The following is a 22,228-nucleotide window of genomic DNA, read 5'->3' as shown; positions in this document are numbered from 1 at the left end:
CAAAGCGTGGCCTTCTCCTCCTGCGCCTCCTCCTGTTCCATCACGTGTGCTGCTGCTGGGTTAGCGTTGCCGCGTGGTCCCTGTTTATTGAACCACTTATCTTTATTACATTTATGACTGCATGGTGGTACAAAGCATGCTATCCGCACGCTTCTTGTCCTCATGCAAGGCCTGGGTTGTTGTGTCTCAAAGCGTGGCCTTCTCCTCCTGCGCCACCCTCCTCCTGTTCCATCACGTGTGCTGCTGCTGGGTTAGCATTACCGGTCCCTTTTCCTGGAACCTCTTATATGTATTACATTTATGACTGCATGCCGACAAAAAGCATGTTACCTGTGCAAAGAAAACAGACATTTCCCGCATTTAAAAGACAGTTTTCCCTTTGAAACTTTAAAATCGATTTTCTCAAAAACTATAAGCTCTTTTTGCTAAATTTTTTTTTCCTCTTGTACCCACTCCCAAGGTGCACATACCCTGTAAATTTGGGGTATGTAGCATATAAGGAGGCTTTACAAAGCACAAAAGTTCGGGTCCCCATTGACTTCCATTATGTTCGGAGTTCGGGTCGAACACCCGAACATCGCGGCCATGTTCGGCCTGTTCGGCCCGAACCCGAACATCTAGATGTTCGCCCAACACTATACCCGACGGCGAGGTTCTACTCGATAATCCGGGTCTGTGTCCACATCGTCCAAAACCTCCTCTTCCATCTCCTCATCTGTGACTGTGTCTGTGTGCAGTGGACTAGAGCTCCCCAGAACACCCTCTGCGCACCTCACTCCCATGTCTTCAAGATGTTCTTGGTGGACCTCCTGCAATTCCAATTCCTGCGCACATTGCTCAGGGATTTGGGTGTCTTCGTCCTCGCCTTGCATTTCAATGAGTGGTGCAGTTTCCTCGCACAATGGTTGTGAATCCGGGGACAACATTTCTGGCTGTTCCATTGTTTGTGGGGGGAGGAGTGGGAATAGGTCCTCCGAAGAGCCCATTGTGTCCGGAAATAATTGTTCGGACTGGTTATTTGGCCATTGTGTGCATGGTGTAGCTGCTGGTTGTGTCACCTTTGTGCCCACTGGCTCCTTGTAACTGGCAAAGGACCTCGTGCGTGACAAGGATGTGCTGCTGCTGCTGCTTAACCCGCTGCTGGACGCTTGAGAGGTCAACCAATTCATTATCCGGTCCTGCTCTTGTGGATTAGTGAGGGTTGTTTGTCTGGCACACATGGGTGGTATTGAGTGGGTTTTCTTAGGTGCTCCACTGCAGTCTCTACGTGAACCGTCAGGGGAAACACCTCTTCCCTTGCCCCTCCCTCTTTCACTGGATTTCTTCATTATGGTTGTACTGATCCCAGCAGTACACGCACACTGACTGGCAGTACAGTGGCAATAAGACAATGCTATATAGTATGTTATACACTGGTGACGGACGGAAGTACTACTGATCCCAGCAGTACACGCTGACTGTGGCAGTACAGTGGCAATAAGACAATGCTATATAGTATATACTGGTGACGGACGGAAGTACTACTGATCCCAGCAGTACACGCTGACTGTGGCAATACAGTGGCAATAAGACAATGCTATATAGTATGCTATATACTGGTGACGGACGGAAGTACTACTGATCCCAGCAGTACACGCTGACTGTGGCAGTACAGTGGCAATAAGACAATGCTATACACTGGTGACGGACGGAAGTACTACTGATCCCAGCAGTACACGCTGACTGTGGCAGTACAGTGGCAATAAGACAATGCTATATAGTATGCTATACACTGGTGACGGACGGAAGTACTACTGATCCCAGCAGTACACGCTGACTGTGGCAGTACAGTGGCAATAAGACAATGCTATATAGTATGTTATACACTGGTGACGGACGGAAGTACTACTGATCCCAGCAGTACACGCTGACTGGCAGTACAGTGGCAATAGACAATGCTATATACTGGTGGCGGAAGTACTACTGATCCCAGAAGTACACGCTGACTGGCAGTACAGTGGCAAATAGACAATGCTATATACTGGTGGCGGAAGTACTACTGATCCCAGCAGTACAAGCACGCTGACTGGCACTACAGTAGTATGACTAGGAGGCTGGGGGGGCCCTGGCTAGCCTAGCTGGTGAGAGAATCTAACCTGCCTGCCTACCCAAAGCTAAACCCAACTTCAAGTGGCGGAGAAATGACGCGGTTCGGATATTTATTTACCCGAACCACGTGACCCGCTCGGCCAATCGCAGTGCGAGCCGCGTGTTCGATCCCGAACCATGTGACCCGCTCGGCCAATCACAGCGCGAGCCGAACGTTCGGGGAACGTTCGGCCATGCGCTGTCAGGCCGAACATACGTTCGACCACATGGCCGAATGCATGGTCGCACACCACGAGGTGTCTGGCGGAGCCCGAACCGAACTCGAACAGCCCAAAATCCGGGCGAACCCGAACAGTGGCGAACACTGTTCGCCCATCACTAGTCACTGGCTGCTAGGAGAGGGAGAAGTCACTGTGTTGGAGGTGGGGAGAGGTCACTGGGTGCTGCTGTGAGCAGGGGAAAATCACTTGCCGCTGGTGAGAGGTCACAGGGTTCTGCTGCGGGTGGGTAGAAGTCACTTGGTGTTGCTGTGGGAGGGGAAAAGCCAGTAGCTGCTGAGAGAGGGATAAGTCACTGGGTGCTGGGGGTGGGGAGAGGTCACTGGGTGCTGGGAGAGGGAGAAGTCACTTGGTGCTGCTATCAGGGAGAACCGTCTTACCTGTTCACACAGTCTTCAGTCTTGGCCACACTTTATATTCCTGTTGCTGGGTGTGGGGGGGGCGCAGAGATTCAGATGGATGGGAGGTAGGGAATTTATTGCAGCTGTGGGTGGGGTTAGCTTGTGTCTGCAACATGGGCACCAGATATTAAAGCTGGTGTCACTCACTGTGTGCGGTTCAATTATGCCTACCTCTGTTTCACACTTGGCTCCTTGTCGCTGGTTCTCCACAGTCCAGTCCACACTCATGACCCTCCAGTCCCCCAGGTCCTGCTGCAGGCTGCAGCTCAGCTTCAGTCACTAGTGATGGCAGAACAGTTCAACGGGAGTTCCTGGCAAACATACGTCATTCGACGTACAAATTAAATGTGAACATTTTTGTCAAAAGTTTGCGTTTGCATATAACATTAAAGTCAATGGCTGCCGACTTTAGCGGTAAAATTATAATGTGTCAACATACATATAAATGTATTTTTATACAGCAAAGTCCCCGTTATCTGGAATTCAGGCAACCAGAAGTCTCAACTAAGTGCCATGCCTGAGGGATAACGGGTACCTCTTTTGGGGGGGGGGGCTTTCTGCGGTGCTGGCAGACAGTAAAATACTTACCGAGCCCCCAGCATTGGCTGGCAGTCTCCCTGTACCTCCAAACGGCTTCCGGCATCTGTGTATGGTGTCAGACGACCCAATGCGCATGACACTGGGGAAGCCGGAAAGTTGCACGGAGCCCGCGGGAAGATACAGGGAGACTGTCAGACATCGCTGGAGGCTCGGTAAATATCTAAGGGGGAGTTTGGTACTATTTTGGCCGGTTGCTCCAGCAGCCGGCAAGCACAGGTATCCTGCATCAGGCAATCCCCGCCGGTGCCGGATACTGGGGACTGTGCTGTATATACAGTATGTGAGTGTGGAACATATAGATATAGAGTGGGGGAAATAAAAAATATGACATGGGGTCCCCTTCCAAATCTTCTTTAACCCCTTGTCACCCTTGCAGGCTGGGATAGTCAGAATATGGATCCCTGGCTACATGGGGCTTCGCACCCTGAGCTATTCCAGTCTGCATGGTCAATGGTATGGAGGGCTCTGGAGGAGAGGGGACCATTGTCCAATCCATGGACAATGGGCTCTTCCCCACCTCCAGTACCCCAGGAGGAGGTGGGGACCATTGACGTCCTGGGGGGTTCATGGTGGCATCAGGGAGGCCGCTTTAAGAAGCTGACCCCCAGATGCCCACCCCTCCGCAGGTGAAATGAGTATAGAGGTGCATAATATTTCCACAAAGATTAAAATGTAAATAAAAACATGACGACAAGAAAAGACCTTTAATGTTCTTAATTAACCAGGAATACTTATCTTAAAAAAGGTTTCCCAATAAAATCCTACAAGATATGTGTTAAAAAAATTGCTTTCTAAATTATTGCAAAATCATGTACCATCTTTATTTGCAATATGTGCAAAGACAAATCTTTTTCAAAGATAACTATCAACAGAAACTATGTGGGCTTCGGAGCAACAGAATATTCAGTGCAGTTTCTAGGCTAAAATGCACCCAGGGCGAGGGTGTAAAAATCCCCCCCCCCCCAGTATAGGTAGCCAGGCATAGGTGAGCCAGTATAGTATAGATAGGCAGGCGCCCCCCCGGTATAAGTTAGATAGGTAGGTGCCCCACTACAGGTTAGCTAGGTGGGTGCCTCTAATATAGGTAGCCAGAATAGCATAGGTTAGATAGGTAGGTGCCCCCAGTATAGGTTAGTTAGGTAGGTGCCTGCAATATAGGTAGCCAGTATAGTTGCCACCTGTATAGGCTAGCTAGGTAGGTAGGTAGGTGCCCCCAAAACAGGTTAGATAACTAAGTGCCCCCAGTATAGGTTTGATAGGTAGGTGCCTCCAGTATAGGTTAGATAGGTAGGTGCCCCCTAGGTAGGTGCCCCCCAGTATAGGTTAGATTAGGTAGGTGCCCCCCAGTATAGATTAGATAGGTAGCTGCCCCCCAGTATAGGTTAGATAGGTAGCTGCCCCCCAGTTTAGGTTAGATTAGGTAGGTGCCCCCCAGTATAGGTTACATTAGGTAGCTGCCCCCCAGTATAGGTTAGATAGGTAGGTGCCCCCCAGTATAGGTTAGATTTGGTAGGTGCCCCCAGTATAGGTTAGATTAGATAGGTGTCCCCCAGTATAGGTTAGATTAGGTAGGTGCCCCCCCAGTATAGGTTAGATAGGTAGCTGCCCCCCAGTATAGTTTAGATTAGGTAGGTGCTCCCCAGTATAGGTTAGATTAGGTAGGTGCCCCCCAGTATAGGTTAGATTAGGTAGCTGCCCCCCCTCCCAGTATAGGTTAGATAGGTAGGTGCCCCCCAGTATAGGTTAGATAGGTAGGTGTCCCCCAGTATAGGTTAGATTAGGTAGGTGTCCCCCAGTATAGGTTAGATTAGGTAGGTGCCCCCCAGTATAGGTTAGATAGGCAGCTTCCCCCAGCATAGGGTAGGTAGGTAGGTAGGTAAACAGGAAGCAGCGTGTGTATCAGCGTCTATGCCGAGAGGAGATCAGCGGCGAGTGGAACGCAGGGAGGTGAGTAGTTGTGTACAAAGCCTCCTGCTGCGCTAATTACTCTGCATCTGAGGGGGGAGCACGGAGGGCGGCCCAGGGAGAGGTCGGACTGCCCTCCCCGCGGCTCCGGCTCCCCTCTCCTTTACAGCGCCCCCCCCTCCCAACAGCGCTCAGGGCGCCCTCACAGGCTGCACGGCCCTAAAAATGAGCATGAGAATATTCCTCACTATGCCGCCCAGTAGATATACAAATATTGTATTGTATTGTACAGTATATTGAGTAGTACAGCCAAAAAAGTTCCTGAAACACTCCAGTTTCATGAAACAAGGTTCACTTCTTCATGAGAAGGAATTGGGCAGCAGCCATTAATTAATGATGGTGATCGATGGTGATTAAAATATAGCCAGTCTGGCACAAAGAAATCAAATATACGCTCACTGGAGGGATGACAACGTACATGAGGATACCTATGGCGTCAAACTCCACATGTCGCAGCCATGTGCAGAGCTGAACTAGAGCATCTTAAAAAATGACTGACATTACAGTGCTGTCTCTGTCATCTAAGTTTGATGTTATTTTTCCACCTAGGTTTCAGTACTTTTTCAAGCACTAGCTGCTAAAAAGTTATTTTTCAAATTGGATGGGATTAAAGTAAGGAAATGTAAGGGACTTACCTCCGGGATCCAGCGACGTGGCCCTCTCTGCCAAGAGCGGGTCGTGTCCTGGCACTTCCGCATGTTGGCAGCCGTCCTCCGCTGGTGATGCGCGCACTTGGGATCGCTCTGCGCATACTGGTGGGCGGATGTCTCGCTCCTCTCGGCCGCAGTATGGTCTGAGGCGGTGACAGAGGTAGTGTAAGCTGACAGGATAGTCAGCTGACACTTAGACAGGGGTTTATTTTATAAATATAAAATAATGAATGCTGACCCTGGCTGGGATTGAACCCTGATCTCTCACATCAGAGGCGATGCCCTTAGCCAGTATGCTATATCTGACACACATTCAGGATGTTTTGCTGGTCAGTACTGGTTAGTCAACTGACATGTATTGCCACCTGTGTCAGCTTATCTCTCTGTCAGCTGACACTTAAACAGGATTAATGCCTGCGTGTGATTGGCTGTTGTGTGCATATGGCCGGCCACTGACTGGATGCTGTCAGTATTTAAACCTTGCTGTGACAGTTGCATGTTGCCCGTGATAGCTCTAGCTTGCTGGTTGCTCTGTATACCTGCTCTTGTTGTATTGGATTATCTGGATTACGACCTCTGCTTGTTTACTGGAACTCCCTTGTCTGCTGCCTGAACTGACCTATTGCCTGCATTATAGTTACGACTGTTTGCTGCCTGGTTTGACCTCGGATACGTTCTTTGACCTCTCTTCTGCCTAGCCCTACTGTACTGCAATATCTCTGTTTATCCGTGTAAGATCCTGCACTGTTTCTGGACTTTACTACTCTGTGTTCTTGTTTAGGTCTGGAAGTTTATTTGTTCACCCTGCATTCAGCTCCAATACCTTGCACACTGAAGGCCTGGGTGTAACCGAAGTCTGGTAGGTGTTGTCTTCTCACCTCTCATTCAAGCGGGGATGCACCACATAGGGTAAAGCGTGTGGAGGTAGATTGGGGCATTGGAGCTGATTCGTGAGTGGATATTCCTACAGGCCTGACAGGAAAACATATAATTGGATCAGGGTCATAAGCTCTGTGATGAAACAGTAATTTATGGTTACCGACTATTATGTATTTTTTTTCATCTTTAAACAAAATGTACTGAAAAAAGGATTCAAAATAGATGCTGTCTGTTGCCTTATATATATTAGCATGTGAGTACATTTCTGGTGTTGGCTCTTAGTTTGCCATTAGTTTTCTCATTTGCTTTTTGTGTTCTGCAGAAACTATTTTATGGACCTCAGAAGCGGAAGATGATGTTTCTGGGGGTGATCCGATTGGGCGTTTGGCAGAATTTCCGCAGAGCCTGGAAAGGTGGCTTTGAGGGGAACCTGGAAGGAGAAGGTCTGATACTTGGGGGCGTATTTGTCATCGGTTCTGGAAATCAGGTGACTTAAGTTTTTATCATAAATTATAAACATTTTATGAGATATTGTTTTTTGTTTTGTTTTTTATGACTCACTTTTTCAAATCTGTAATCATTCATGTATTGCATATGAATGGTATAACCAACACCTGCTTTTTTTTTTTTTAATGCTGTCTTTAGAATTGTCACAGGAACATAATTTCACAAACTTATATTTGCCAAATGACCTTATCTGGCATCCTCCCTGCCAAATTAAAAGCTATTTATACATGTACACTACTCTCCATGTTGTCCACCCAAATGATTACATCATTTCCCAGCATCTATGCTGCAGGCTCCTATGCCAAGAGTCCATATAAGACATGGGAGCTAGTCTACTTTAGGGGACCCACTGCAAATCCCCATAGACACTTTCAGCTGGTCTGCAGAAACGGAACAAATGTCCGCTTTCACCTTGTTTAAACCCCCACAAGCCTTATACCCACGGATAGGTAAGCATATCCTGTAATGAACTGTGAGGTTTTCGGTAAAAAAAAGTTGAAATGGGCTGTGTAGGAGCCGCCGAACGGCCTTAATCTCGGTTCCGTCGGCCATCTTCCTTCTGCTGTGCAGGTCCTTTCTTTCTCCTCATTGGAGGGTTCGTTAGCTGCCGACAGAAGCTGGCACGCCCCCACCCAACAATTCCCTCCAATGAGGAGGAAGAAACGACCTGCAGAGCAGAACAAAGATGGCTGACGGACCCGAAATTGCGGCCGTTCGGCGGCTCCTGTACAGTCAGTTCAAACTTTTTTTTGACCGAAACCGCAAAATTCGTTAGAGGACATGCTTAGCTACCCAGGGATATAAAGCTTGTGGAGGTTTAAACAAGCAAACGGAAGACATTTGTTCCGTTTTGCAGCCCAGGTGAAAGTGTCTATGGGGATTTGCGGTGGGTCCCCTAAAGTAGACTAGCTCCAAGACATGTACCTGGCAATGCTTAAAACATTACTTATGTCTGTGAAGGCCTCGCCAAACCGTTGTTTTAAATACTCATTTTTATACACTTATGCAACGAAATAGTCTCATCATCCAGATAACTGTGGCGCCAGAACTACAATATAGGTGCATGGTTGGGATGACAGCCTTCACGTTATGTTTATGTTCATATTTATGACTTGCGGCATGAACGACCGTTTTGGCATGACAACCTGGCTGCTAGAAATGGACACGTGTGCGCCCTATGCGACTGTTGACACGCGTCACCTCGGTAATGCGGAAGTGATGTCAGCGGCCAAACCAGAAGTACGTCAGTGCAATGCATTCACTCAGGAATCAGCATCTGATCGGCACAGAAGCGTGCATCAGCGCTGTTCTACATTATACAGGGTGCAGGACCTTGATGCAAGTCAGTAAAACATGAACTAAGGTAATTGACAAGCATGAATTAATACGGAGAGACCTAAGGGGGTGTTGGTCACACCTTGAATGGGAGGGGGATGCCTGATATAAAAACCCATCATTCAATGGGCGCTTCAGCTCTGACTTGAACATTTTGCTGCTGGGGGATACTGTGTTGATGTGTGTGTGTGTGTGTGTCGGGGGGGAAGGGGCTCTATTTTTTATTTTCTGCACCTTATTTTGCTTCTGACGAAATCTAACTAGGATGAAACATGTTGAGCACTGTTAGCACTGTAAATATGTATTGCACTCCCCAATCCTTGTGTATATATACCCCCGGTTGTAATAGTTTGATATGTGTGGGTGACCTGCAAGCAGGCTGACACACTAAAGCAAATCTGTCGGCTGTGTCTGTTTGTATCACTTATCACTGCACTATTGGTCAAACTTTGATCCACACACATCTCTGGTACTATACCACAAATAACACCTAGGCGATCAAGTCCAGGTTTCCAGGGCTAGCTACACTCCAGTGATAGTGTGTTTAAAGGGAACCTAAACTGAGAAGGATGTGGATTTTTCCTTTTAAAATAATACCAGTTGCCTGACTCTCCTGCTGATTCTGTGTCTCTAATACTTTTATCCACAGCCCCTCAACAAGCATGCAGATCAGGTGCTCTGACTGACAGCGGCGGCTCCAGCTTCAGATTTTTGGGGGGGCTCAAAAGGGGCACGATGGCTGGCAGGTGGGGCACAGAGGCGGGGCTTTAAAGTGGGAGGGGTTTGTTATGACGTTTTTTTTTTCCATATTAGCAATAGAAGATTTTGCAAAGTGCTGCAGATGATATCACTGCTATATAAATACATAACAATAATAATAATAATAATAATAATAATAATAATATGGTAGGACATTTGACTACGGTAGGGATTAGATTGTGAGATCCTCTGAGGACGGTCAATGGCATGGCTATGTACTCTGTAAAGTGCTGCAGAAGATGTCATTGCTATATAAATAATAATAATATGGTAGGACATTAAACTATGATAGGGATTAGATTGTGAGATCCTTTGAGCACAGTCAGTGACATCAAAAGAAGTGTACTGCTAATATGCAGAATGCTCCTGGGGACAGTAGCGCAATCTAGGAGGCATGCAGACATGACCATGCATGTGCAGTAAGCTGCAACTAAAGCACTAGTAGCAGATCTTTCAGACGGGGCAATTGCACAAGTACAGGGACCAGTAGGATGCAGAGAGATGGGGGGGATTGGGGGGGGGGGGGGGGGGGTTACAGGAATCTTTCTCAAGAACTAGCTGGGCTGGGGGCCTGAAAATCAGCACATAAGTGGCTCAGGGGGGTCCTCTCCCTAGCATCATAATTTGGGGTCCTTAGGAGGCATGGTCGCAGAGATCTTTAAGCTTAGAGGTGCAGAGCTAGGGGAAAGTGGTCAGGAAGAGCCAGCAGGTATAGTGAAATAGCATCGTAGTGAGAGCAGCTCCAGCAAGGGGAGGATCAGATATCCTGCAGAGCAGTGCTGGAACGGCCCTGTGAAAAGTATAATGAGCTTCAGGAGGATACATGTGCAAGCATCGTCAGCACCTTTGTGAATAACTGAGCCTGAGAGGCGGGTGACGGCTGATGAGACAGAAGGCTTGATGTGAAGAGTGGTTGCCTGCCTACCTCGAGAGATAATTACACTGGGTGACCCAGGCTCCCTGGAGAAGTCTCTGCACCCATACGCACACTGCTGCTCAGAGTCCAGGCTCAGCTTCTGCCTGTGTATCTGCTCGGACAGGACAACCACGAGTGAACCGCATGCTGATGGGCGTGTGGGGGGCGGGCTGGCTCAGCTGCCTCTACATTTTCATGGACAGCAAGGACACCCAAGGCTGTCGCTGATTGGCGAGAGCTGAGGGGTGAAGGGAGGGACAGAGGACAACTCCTGGCTCAGCCGCCTGGGTGATCGGAGGCTTGCTAAAGAAAAACTGCAAATGCGCATTGAGGATCGCTGGGGAAATTGAACATTTTAAACGAACACTTGGCAACCCTGTCGGGGGGGGGGGGGGGCTTTTGGGGGGGCTGACAGCTTGTCAGCTAGGGCTGAAGCCTGGGTAAGCCCCAGTGTAGTGCCGCCACTGCTGACTGAAGTCAGACTGGATTAGATGCATGCTTGTTTCAGGTGTGTGATTCAGCCACTACTGCAGCTAAAGAGATCAGCAGGACTGACAAGGAACTGGTATTGTTTAAAAGGAAACATCCATATCCCTCTCAGTTTAGGTTCCCTTTAAATATGCAGTAGTTTGTACATCTCATATGGATGTGACCTATCATGTGGGGGGGGGGGTAAGCAAAGACACCCGCTTGGAGCTTGTTACAGGCATTAGGTTGTGATACATGTTTTAACTGAATCTCATAATACATTTTAGATACAGTCCTGGTGACTTAAGAAATTGATGTGTTGAGATCTATGACACGATTTTATGTACAATTGTGGCACTCTGAGTCAATATTTGATTCCTGTGTTGCATTTACATTTGCCAAATGAAGACAGTAATTATAAGTTGGTAAAATGAGACAGCCTGTATGCAATTATTTTACTCATAGACATGTACATGTATAAAGTAAGAATCCAGGCAGTCTGGCCTGCATACAACAATACAGCATTTAGACACTCAGCACACCTTCCAGTTGCAGGGGTAAATCTTAGAGACCTTTCTACTGTACTTTATTCAAATTACCGACTTATGTATGCTGGATGTTCCACTTTAGCCATTTGTTTAGAGCAGCATTTGTTATTATCACAGCATGTATGACTTATAAGAGTGGTTTTCGAAGTATCCCTCATAACCTATATATTTGCTAGGAATGCGTCATAATTGCGTATGAATGTATTTCAAACATTCCCGTATGCTTCAATCACCTGAAAATATGTATTCAGGTTTCTTTAGCTATTATATGTTGTTATTACTTTTTATCTCAGACTTTACTATACATATTTTTGCAGTGACAAGCTGGAAAAACCCTTGGCATGCAAAACTAGATTTTAGAGCATACTATCTGAGTATGTCTAGGCATACATAAAGAGGCTGTTATTAGCGGTTTTAGCTGTTATTTCAGAAAGAAAGCGTTCTTAAAGAGAGTCTGAAGCGAGAATAAATCTCGCTTCAGACCTCATAGTTAGCAGGGGCATGTGTGCTTAACAGGGGTCCCTGATCCCCCAAATCTCCTCAGTACAGCGGGGGAGCGCTTCCTGGTTGGGGCAGGGCTAACCGCCGCAGCCCTTCCCCACGCGTGTCTGTCAGCGCCTGTCTCCACCTCTCCCCCGCCCCTCTCAGTCTTCCTTCACTGAGAGGGGCGGAGGAGAGGCGGCGATGCGCCGCTGATAGACGCGACTGGAGGCAGGGCTGCAGCCGGTAGCCCTGCCTCCAGGAGCGACCAAGTCTGTGACCAAGAGTTGCAGTGGGGCGTTTGGGGGTGAAGGGACCACCGTTTAGCGGCGCGATAGCGGCGGTTTAGCAGGGGCACACATGCCCCTACTAACTATGAGCTCTGAAACGAGATTTATTCTCGCTTCAGAGTCTCTTTAAGCTTGTGTAAAATAAATAAAATTAAAGGAAAACTTAAGTCAGAAAAAAAATGACATTTACTCACCCGGGGCATCCCTCAGCCCCCCGAAGCTGGATGGTGCCCTCGCAGCCCCGCTCCGATCGTCCTGTCCCCGCCGGCGGCTACTTCTGGGTTCGGCGACAGCCGCCGACAGGCTGGGAACACGGCTGATTTTCCGCGTTCCCAGCCGCTATATCACCCCTCTATACTGCTATAGCGTGTAGATCGTCCTGTCCCCCGCCGGCGGGGACAGGACGATCGGAGCGGGGCTGCGAGGGCACCATCCAGCTTCGGGGGGCTGAGAGATGCCCCGGGTGAGTAAATGTCATTTTTTTTTTCTGACTTAAGTTTTCCTTTAAGAACAGGTAACTCACTATTTTATTTTTAAATATTATTGCATCTTAAAAAAAACAAAAACAAAAAAAACCCAACTGAGTGAATAGGGTGGGGAAGAAGATGTGATGGGAGGAGGAAACAGTGCAGCAAGTCTCCCCCTTCCTGTCTGAAAATTTTACTTTAACCACATACGGGCCACAGTCTTTTCGCTCCTTAAAGAGGAACTCCAGTGAAAATAATTTAATATAAAAAGGTGCTTAATTTTTACAATAATTATGTATACATGATTTAGTCAGAGTTTGCTCATTGTAAAATCTTTCCTCTCCCAGATTCACATTCTGACATGTATAACATGGTGACATTGTTACTGTGGGCAGATTATGTAGCTGTTCTGGCTTTAACAGACAGCTATAAACAGCCATTTCCTGTGTGTGTCATTGTTACATTGTGGCAGTTTGCCCAGAGTACCGTACGGTACCAGAGCCTCTTGTGGGAGGGGTTTCAGCACAAAATCAGTCATACAGCGCCCCCTGATGGTCTGTTTGTGAAAATCATTATATTTTTCATGTAAAAGTGGGTATCAGCTACTGATTGGGATAAAGTTCAATTCTTGGTCGGAGTTTCTCTTTAAGGACCAGAGCCTTTTTTTCCATTCAGACCACTGCAGCTTTCGTGGTTTATTGCTCGGTCATACAACCTACCACCTAAATGAATTTTCCCTCCTTTTCTTGTCACTAATACAGCTTTCTTTTGGTGTTATTTGATTGCTGCTGCGATTTTTAGTATTTATTATATTCATCAAAAAGACATGAATTTTGTAAAAAAAAAAATCCAAATTTATTGTGCTTTAATCTTTGATAAAAAAAAACAAAAAAACATTCAGTGTATATTTATTGGTTTGGGTAAAAGTTATAGCGTTTACAAACTATGGTGCCAAAAGTGAATTTTCCCATTTTCAAGCATCTCTGACTTTTCTGAGCACCTGCCATGTTTCATGAGGTGCTAGAATTCCAGGATAGTATAAATGCCTCCCAAATGACCCCATTTTGGAAAGAAGACATCTCAAAGTATTCACTGAGAGGCATGGTGAGTTCACAGAAGATTTTATTTTTTGTCACAAGTTAGTGGAAAATGATATTTTGTGACAAAAAGAAAGGTTTCCATTTCTGCTAACTTGCGACAAAAAAAAATGAAATCTGCCACGGACTCACCATGCCCCTCTCTGAATACCTTGAAGTGTCTACTTTCCAAAATGGGGTCATTTGTGGGGTGTGTTTACTGTCCTGGCATTTTGGGGGGTGTCTAATTGTAAGCAGCCCTGTAAAGCCTAAAGGTGCCCATTGGACTTTGGGCCCCTTAGCGCAGTTAGGCTGCAAAAAAGTGCCACACATGTGGTATTGCCATACTCAGGAGAAGTAGTATAATGTGTTTTGGGGTGTATTTTTACACATACCCATGCTGGGTGGGAGATATATCTCTGTAAATGACAATAATTTTTTTTTTTTTTTTTTTTTTTTTTTTACACACAATTGTCCATTTACAGAGATATTTCTCCCACCCAGCATGGGTATGTGTAAAAATACACCCCAAAACGCATTATACTACGTGTGGCACTTTTTTGCACCCTAACTGTGCTAAGGGGCCCAAAGTCCAATGAGTACCTTTAGGATTTCACAGGTCATTTTGAGACATTTGGTTTCAAGACTACTCCTCACGGTTTAGGGCCCCTAAAATGCCAGGGCAGTATAGGAACCCCACAAATGACCCCATTTTAGAAAGAAGACACCCCAAGGTATTCTGTTAGTAGTATGGTGAGTTCATAGAAAATTTTATTTTTTGTCACAAGTTAGCGGAAATTGATTTTTATTGTTTTTTTTTTCACAAAGTGTAATTTTCCGCTACGAGTGTCCTCTTTCCAAAATGGCATCATTCGTGGTGTCTGTCCTGGCATTTTAGGGTCTCTGCAATCATTACATGTATGGCCAGTATTAGGAGTTTCTGCTGTAATCCTTATATTGGGCATACGGGTAATGCACTCTGGGCTGAAAGGAAAAATTACCGTCAAACAATCAATCAATCAATGTTAAAATTGATAAAAAATTATAAAAAATATCTGCCAAAAAATTTTGAAAAAAGAGGGGAAGGCATCTGACATAGGAGCTGCCACCCAAAAACATCCACCCACTCAGCTCATATGCCCTGGCAAACCCGATTTATCCATTCACACCGATCGATGTGGATGAACAAATCATTGCCAGAGTTCTTTTTTGATACAAAGTGCTTGCCAAAGCATAGGAACTCCAACACCGCCCCTCAGCTCATATGCCTCAGCAAACGTATCTTTTTTACTGCGGAGAAGAAACCTCGTCCTGCAGCGCTGCATGCACCAATTTTGTGTAACCTGACAGACGTGCAATGCTTCTGTCAGGATGCACGATCAGTGCTTCAGCTGGTTGGTCGGTCGCTCGGTCCACCTGGAAGGGTAATGGATGGAAAAAAAAAAAAAACAACAATAAAAAAAAAACAAGCAAGCAGCAAAGCAATACCTTCATTTATAAACTTCTTCAAACAAAACCTTGATATTGTGAACCAAACATTAACTTTTTTGCTCACCTGTTTTTTTTTTTTTTGTTTTTTTTTACTTACCCTCCGAGGACAACCCCTCCCCCCCCCCCCCCCCATGGGACAATGTGCGAAGTGCAAATCGCACAGAGTTGTGGCGAAGTACATTAGGCATTTAGTTCCAAGTGAAAGGAGAGGTTTCTGGCAGCCCTGTGCATTAGGGTCTCTCGAAAAAAGATGTTTGGTTTCACACTGCATATTGGCATATCCGGTGGGTCGAGCCCGCCGCACCGTATGCACTGGGAAGGTGATTGGGGGGGGTACTGAGGGCAATCTGAGGGGGTCCCCCACTTCCTCAGTTGATTAGGTGCCCGCATAGGGCAGATTGGGTCCTGATCTGATGGGTGGCAGACACGGGGTGACTGTGAGAGATCATGGAAAAGCCGCCACATGTGCTACTGAGCAGGCGGCTGATTCCGCGTCCAGTGCGACGGTTTGCACGCGGAAGCGTGTGTTTGGTAGCAGGGCAGAATGCGGAAAAGCCGCCGCATGCAACAACAGTAAGGCAGCTGGTTCCGCGTCCAGCGCGGCGGTTTCCTCGCAGCAGCGTGTGTCTGGTGTGGCTGAGTCTGTTAGTGCACATAGGCTTAGGAATACACGCGCGCGCGCGCTGAGAGGCAGAATTTTTATACTAAGCAGGAAGAGTCAGCTGACCACGCTGATCAGCTGACTCCTGAGCGGGATACTATTAGTTGAGCAATTAGGGGTGGTGCTGGAGAGCACTACTCCATATATAGTTCCTGCTGGTCACTTGCAAGTTGTCTGCCGTTGCGATCACTACGTGGAAGCACTCAGACCTAGTCAGATCCTTCAGTGTGTTTGAACCAGGTGGACCTGGGAATACACACTTAGCCAGATTATTTGAATTGTATTCTGTTTATACTTAAGCTAGTTCCAGGGTGTAGAGACCAAGGACCTCACACCCATCTTAGGGAACTGTACTACCATCAGTGTTATCTTTCAGACTAGTTCCAGGGTGCTGAGACTACGGACCTCGCACCCAGTCTAGGGAAACTGTATTATCATCTGTGTATTCTTCAGACTAGTTCCGGGGTGCTGAGACCAAGAACCTCACACCCAGACTAGGCATTGTTTGATATATGTTATGACTTATAGCTTTTCCGACTACTCCTCTGTCTTCTGATTCGGTACCTCGTATATCTGATATTCTGTTGCCAGACCCTGCTTGACTTGGATACCGAATCAGCCTTCTGTCTTTGTACTTTATCTGTCAGTGTGTTGCCGACCCGGCGTGCCCGACCTCGAGAGCTATCTCTCCCCTTAAGAGATAGTCTCCAGATCAGATAGTGACATTCACCAATTAGGTGTCACTCACTCTTAGGCCCTTCCTGTCTCCAGCCTGACTCCTCCCCTTGGAGAGCCTCAGGCTGCTGGAAGGTTCCTGTGCTCCCAGAGCAGTGTCTCTTTACTGTATATCACCTGCTCAGCAGGTGCTTCACTCAAAGTATTACTGTTACACCAAACACTCACATATCTATAGGTGTCCAGAGGTTAGCAATATATCTGATTATCGGTGATACTGCAGATCATCAATAATCGGGTATATATCTGCATTCTTGGTGATACTGCAGATCACCAATAATCAGATTCTCTCTGCGTGCTGACACCAATCGTTACAGTGACGATGGGAGATAAGTGAGTGATTACAGGGGAGAATAGATGTAAACAATGCACTGGGGAGGTTATCAGGAGGGGGGGTCTGAGGGCAATCTGAGGGTCTGGATGGGTGATCAGGTGCCCCCAAGGGACAGTTTAGGGTCTGCTCTGATGGGCGGTGGTGACAAGGGGTGATAGACAGGTGATCAGTGGGTAAGGCAGATGTATACAAATGTATACAGTATACAGGAGGGTGGTCTGGGGGGGATCTGAGGGTAGGGGGGGGGGGTGATCAAGGGACCCTAGGGTGCAGTTAGGGACCTAATCTAGGGGATAGCGTTGACAGATAGTGACAGGGAGTGATTGATGGGTTTTTAGGGGGGTGCTTGGGTGCAAACTGTGGTGTGCTGGGGTGAGCAGGGGGGGTTCTGAGGGCTGGGGTGGGCGATCAGGGGGTCTGTGTGTATGAAAGTGTGTGTGTTTGTGTGAACTTACTGGGCTGCTGTTCTCTCTGATGGTCGCACGACGAAGTGACCATCAGAGGAGGAGGCAGCCTGTATAATACACTTTGTTACATAAACAAAGTGTATTATACACTTTTGGGCAGATCGTCAGTTTGAAACCCACCAGCGCTGCTAATTGGCTGGCGGGTTATCACGCCAGGTGGGCAGAGCCAGTTGCCGGCGGCAGATCGCGTCATGCATGATCGCCACATAGCCACGCCTGCCGCCACCGCCGATGGGCGTGTTGCGGTCGTTTGGGCCCGGACTTTGCCGCTGCCCATCGGCTTAAGGCGGTCGTCAAGTGGTAAACCTAAAGTCATATTTCTACTTGCCACGACAGGTCAACCATAAAATTACCCCAGCCCATCCCTGGGACAGGAAGAGCAGAATGCAATTTAAATACCACCTCCTACTTCCTACCTTCAGTATTCTTCCTGTCCCTTGGAAGAGATGGATGCAAGATCCTGGGTTGCCAGGAGGTCCAGATGGTAAGGAGGACTCTGCTCACCTTCCAGCTGATCAGTCTAGCTGCTGAGGGGGTAGTGCATAGCATTTATGAATATGATGTGTGTAGCTTGGCAATGCAAAAAGGTAGATATACTATACATTATTGTCTTGTAGATCCAACTCTAGCACTCTGTTATATTATAGGATGTTGATTGCTGTTTCTTTGTGCTAAACACTTTTATTTGCTATATATTATACTGTTATACTGTTATAATACTGTTATAATGCGGTATAATGTTGAAAAATCTCAATAAAAATCTAAAGTTGCAAAAAAAAAAAAAAAGAGAAAATGTTAATTGAAAAGTTTGTGGAGAAGGGATATGAATGGGCAGAATTAGAAAGAACAGCAGAAGAAATTTTACAATATAATAGAGATAATTTCCTGGTAGATAGGATTAGAGGAGGAAATGAACGGAACGATTTTGAACACAAATATTTTTGGATTACAATTCCCAATATAGGGAGGTAGAAAATGTATTTAAGAGACATTGGGGGTTACTGAAGAATGATCCGATTCTGGGGGCTGCACTACCGGTAAAACCTAAATTCATCTACAGACGAGCAGACAGCCTACAACGGCAATTAGTGAGGACCTATATAGAGGGCCCTAAAGTCACTAACAAGACTGACACCTGGGGACAGGTGGGATTTTTCCCATGTAGAAATTGTACTACATGTGAGAGAGCGCAGGGGGTGAGGACACAGACTATTGTATGTAAAGTGACAGAAAAAAAGGTATAAGATCCGGGAATTTATGCACTGCTGCAGTACCCACCTGGTGTATCTTTTAGGATGCCCATGTGGGCTGCAGTACGTGGGGAGAACAAAAAGAACTTTAAAAGCGCGGGTAGGGGAACACATCAACCACATCCTGAGGGGCTTTCAAGGGCACAGTGTGTCCAAATACTTTGATGAGAAACATGCAAGAGACCCAAGTCTGATGACCTTTCAGGGGGTTCGAAAATTAACCACGAAATGGAGGGGATGCCACAAAATTAGGGAAATTTCAAAAATGGAAACTCGCTGGATTTGTGAATTGATGCTGCAGGGGATAATTAGAACAAAGTTTTGAATGGATAAGGGTTTAGTAGCATCCCATGGGGATGTGGGGACCCCCCTTTTTTCCCACATGAGAAGATAGTGTGGTGTTTGTGTTTACAATGAGGTGGAATAAAGTCACTTCACACTAAGCCAGCGGCTATGATGTACAGCCGGACTCTGCGCGTGCGCACTCTGAGCTATCATCTGGAGACAGTGCACACGTCTAGGAAATCTGAGCCGCTACGCTTCGCTCAAATGAAGAGGGGGCGCCTGCGCAGGCATGATGTGTATGTCACTGGATGGAAGTGGGTTGGTGGGTTTAGTGAGGGGAAGGACAGACCGGCAGTTAACAGCCAATCAGACCTCTTGTGAGGTAAACTGAATCGGTGGGCGGCACCTTGACATTGTGAGCCCATAAGAACTGAGATTGTATAAATAGCGTCTCCTCTAGTGGTTAGCCAAGCCCCTGATGAGTCATTCGTGACGAAACTAGTTGGGCAGAGCCTAACCACAGAGGGAGACACTGGACCATGTGGATTTTATTCGATATGCGCATTTTTACCGAATCATTGTGAGTGCATTTTTATTTGGAATAAACAGTATTACACTATAGAAGTATCCGTTTGAGTTTAAGGTACTGTGGGAGCGTGGGAAGCCTACTTAAGAGGGAGATTGTAGCTGCTGAATAAGCGCTTTTGATGGTCTTGCCGGGTCAGCTATACTATCTGGTAAAAGACTTGTGTTTTTAGCCGCAGTGACCGCATGTGGAGATTCTAAGGTGCTGGGTCACGTTTCATGTGGTCTTGTGTGCTGGGCACTTAGTGGTGAGCACTTACAACAAACGTACTATGCCATAGATCTTTTTGCTTTACATGTGCGGCTGGAGCTCGTTTGAAGATATACAGAAAGTTCGGAGGGAGATCACTGGCTGGGCCACAAGTGCAGATCGCTAACTGTTATGAGTGGCATTGGGCTCTGGTGAGCATAATTGTTTTCTCAATAAGGATTCCCTCTGTTGTTTCTAGCAAGAATTCAGCAAGGATAAAATAAAAGAATCTTTAAAAAAAAAAAAAAAAAAAAAATTCAGCAAGGATTTGCAATTTTAGGACCGTTTTTCTGCATACATAGAGGCTTTTTATATGAGGACTAGTACCATGTTATATACTCTTGAGCACCAGTTAATGGGACTTTTCAGTACATACCTATGTAATAGGAATTTGCAATTAATAATTGTAGGGCTTATGCACTAGGACTTTGCAAGTAGTATCTTTGGAGCTTTGCAAAATTCCTTCTATTAGGGCTTGCATAATTATAGCTGTGTATTAGCACCTTTGCATTTAGGAGTTTGTGTACTAAGATTTTTGCATAATAATTTTTTCGTCTATGAGGTTTTGCACAATATTGTTTCCTTAGGACCTGTGAATAAGGACCTTTGCATTTTAGGCTTATGCACTAGGCCCTTTCGTAGAAAATAATGATGTACAATGCATGAGTAATGCCAATTTTAAACTCCGTAACAAAAATTGCATCCTGTTTTTTATCATCCTACAAGTTCCAAAAGCTATTCTAATGTGTTCTGGCTTACTGCAGCACTTTCTGCTATCACAGTCTCTGTAATAAATCAATGTATCTTTCCCCTGTCAGACTTGTCGGCCTGTGTCTGGAAGGCTGCCAAGTTCTTCAGTGTTGTGGTTCTGCTATGAACTCCTCCCTCCAGGCCCCTCTATGCACACTGCCTGTGTATTATTTAGAGGCAGCTTCTCTCTTCTCTCTTATCTTTTACAAGCTGGATAAATCGTCCTCTGAGCTGGCTGGGCTTTCACATACTGAGGAATTAGACAAGGGCAAAGCTGTTTGCAGGAAGAAACGAGCAACCTGAAACTTCAGTGCATGAGAAATGCAGGGGGAAAGAAACACACAATGTTCTCTTGAGATTCAAAAGGAAGGGTGTATACAGCCTGCTTGTGTATGGATGTATTTTCTATGTGTGGACATACTGTACATCAACCTACTTCCTGTTTTGGTGGCCATTTTGTTTGTTTATAAACAAACTTTTTAGTTTCAAATTCTTTTTTATTAGGTAGCCATAGAAAAAAAGGGTATTACATACATTCGATGGTATTTATAGGCATACAGTGAGCACACAGTGCCAATTTGTATTAGGTACAGATAGAAATTATACAAAAATATGCATTAAAACAAGTCATCATGTGCTCTTGGAATGTTGTATTAATACAGAAGCCAGTTTCTGGAGCTACCTGAGGGCTATCCTAAGATCTAGAATGAGTACATACTTGAATAAGGATAGCCTAAGCTTATTATTTCTAGTATAAAATAACAACTAACCAGTAGTACTGGTCAAAAACGATACATAACAAACAGTGAGAAATTAAACTCGTTGGTCACCTGATCCCCATTATCCCATGATATATATAGAGGAGGAGAAGGATGGAAGAGTTCAGATCTTGTGCGGATAAATAGTTGAGACCAGTATGCCCAAAGTGGGGTCTAAAAGACTTCCAGTTGGCTTCTCACGCCGGGGGAAGATACGTTCTGTATCCAGGGGAGCCAGATTCTATCAAATTGGTCGGTCCTGTCCAGGAGGTTTGCCTTAATTTTCTCGTTCAGCATTGTAATATGTATACGATATAGTGCTCTGCTAAAAAGTAGTTTGGGTTGACGCCACTGCGAGGCTATGTAGGTTTTGGCTGCGTTCATAACAAACTGTATGAGTTTATGCTGTGCAAATGTGATATGTTTAGGTTGTAAGCCTAGCAAGCAGATGGCAGGGTCTTGGTCTATATTGATCAGTAGTATGCTTTTGAGTTTTTGGGTGATTTTTCGCCATAGAGAGGCTACCTCCGGACAGGTCCACCATATGTGGTAAAATGAGCCCACATCTGGGCATCCCCTGAAGCAGAGATTGGGTTGGTCAACATAAATGCGATGTAGTCGCTCGGGAACCATGTATATCCTATGGAGGAGTCGAAGTGAAACCTCCATATCGGTTACATAAAGACTGCCTTTAGAGAGTGTATCAAAGCACTGGTCCCAGTCTTCAGCATCCAGGGTTTTCTGCAAGTCTCCCTCCCAGGCCAGCTGATAGGGGTGTTTATGGTCCTGAGGTTTAGCGTTTAGCGTAGAGTATAATAGGGACAATATACCTTTACGTAGCGGGTCTGACATACAAATGGATTCAAATGTCGATAAAGGGACTCTTTGGCCTTCTCTAGCCAGTGAGGCCAGGTAGTGATGTAGTTGGTGTAATCGGAAGAATTCAATTGGTGGT

At 46.1% G+C, this 22,228-nt stretch overlaps 1 protein-coding gene across 2 annotated transcripts in view; it reads left to right on the top strand.

The window, feature by feature from the left end:
• PRXL2A (peroxiredoxin like 2A) overlaps nucleotides 1-22,228 on the top strand; it is a 588,565-nt gene that overhangs the window by 529,899 nt on the left and 36,438 nt on the right. For both annotated transcript variants that reach the window (XM_068255107.1, XM_068255108.1), the window contains one exon: nucleotides 7,184-7,348. In XM_068255107.1, coding sequence (XP_068111208.1) covers nucleotides 7,184-7,348 — 165 coding nt within the window. The remainder of the gene's footprint in view (nucleotides 1-7,183; nucleotides 7,349-22,228) is intronic.

Source organism: Hyperolius riggenbachi, chromosome 10 (assembly GCF_040937935.1).
Source record: "Hyperolius riggenbachi isolate aHypRig1 chromosome 10, aHypRig1.pri, whole genome shotgun sequence".
NCBI classification, from domain to species: Eukaryota; Metazoa; Chordata; class Amphibia; order Anura; family Hyperoliidae; genus Hyperolius; species Hyperolius riggenbachi.
Note: the sequence above shows the minus strand (reverse complement) of the source record. Positions and strands in the feature narration are given on the sequence as shown.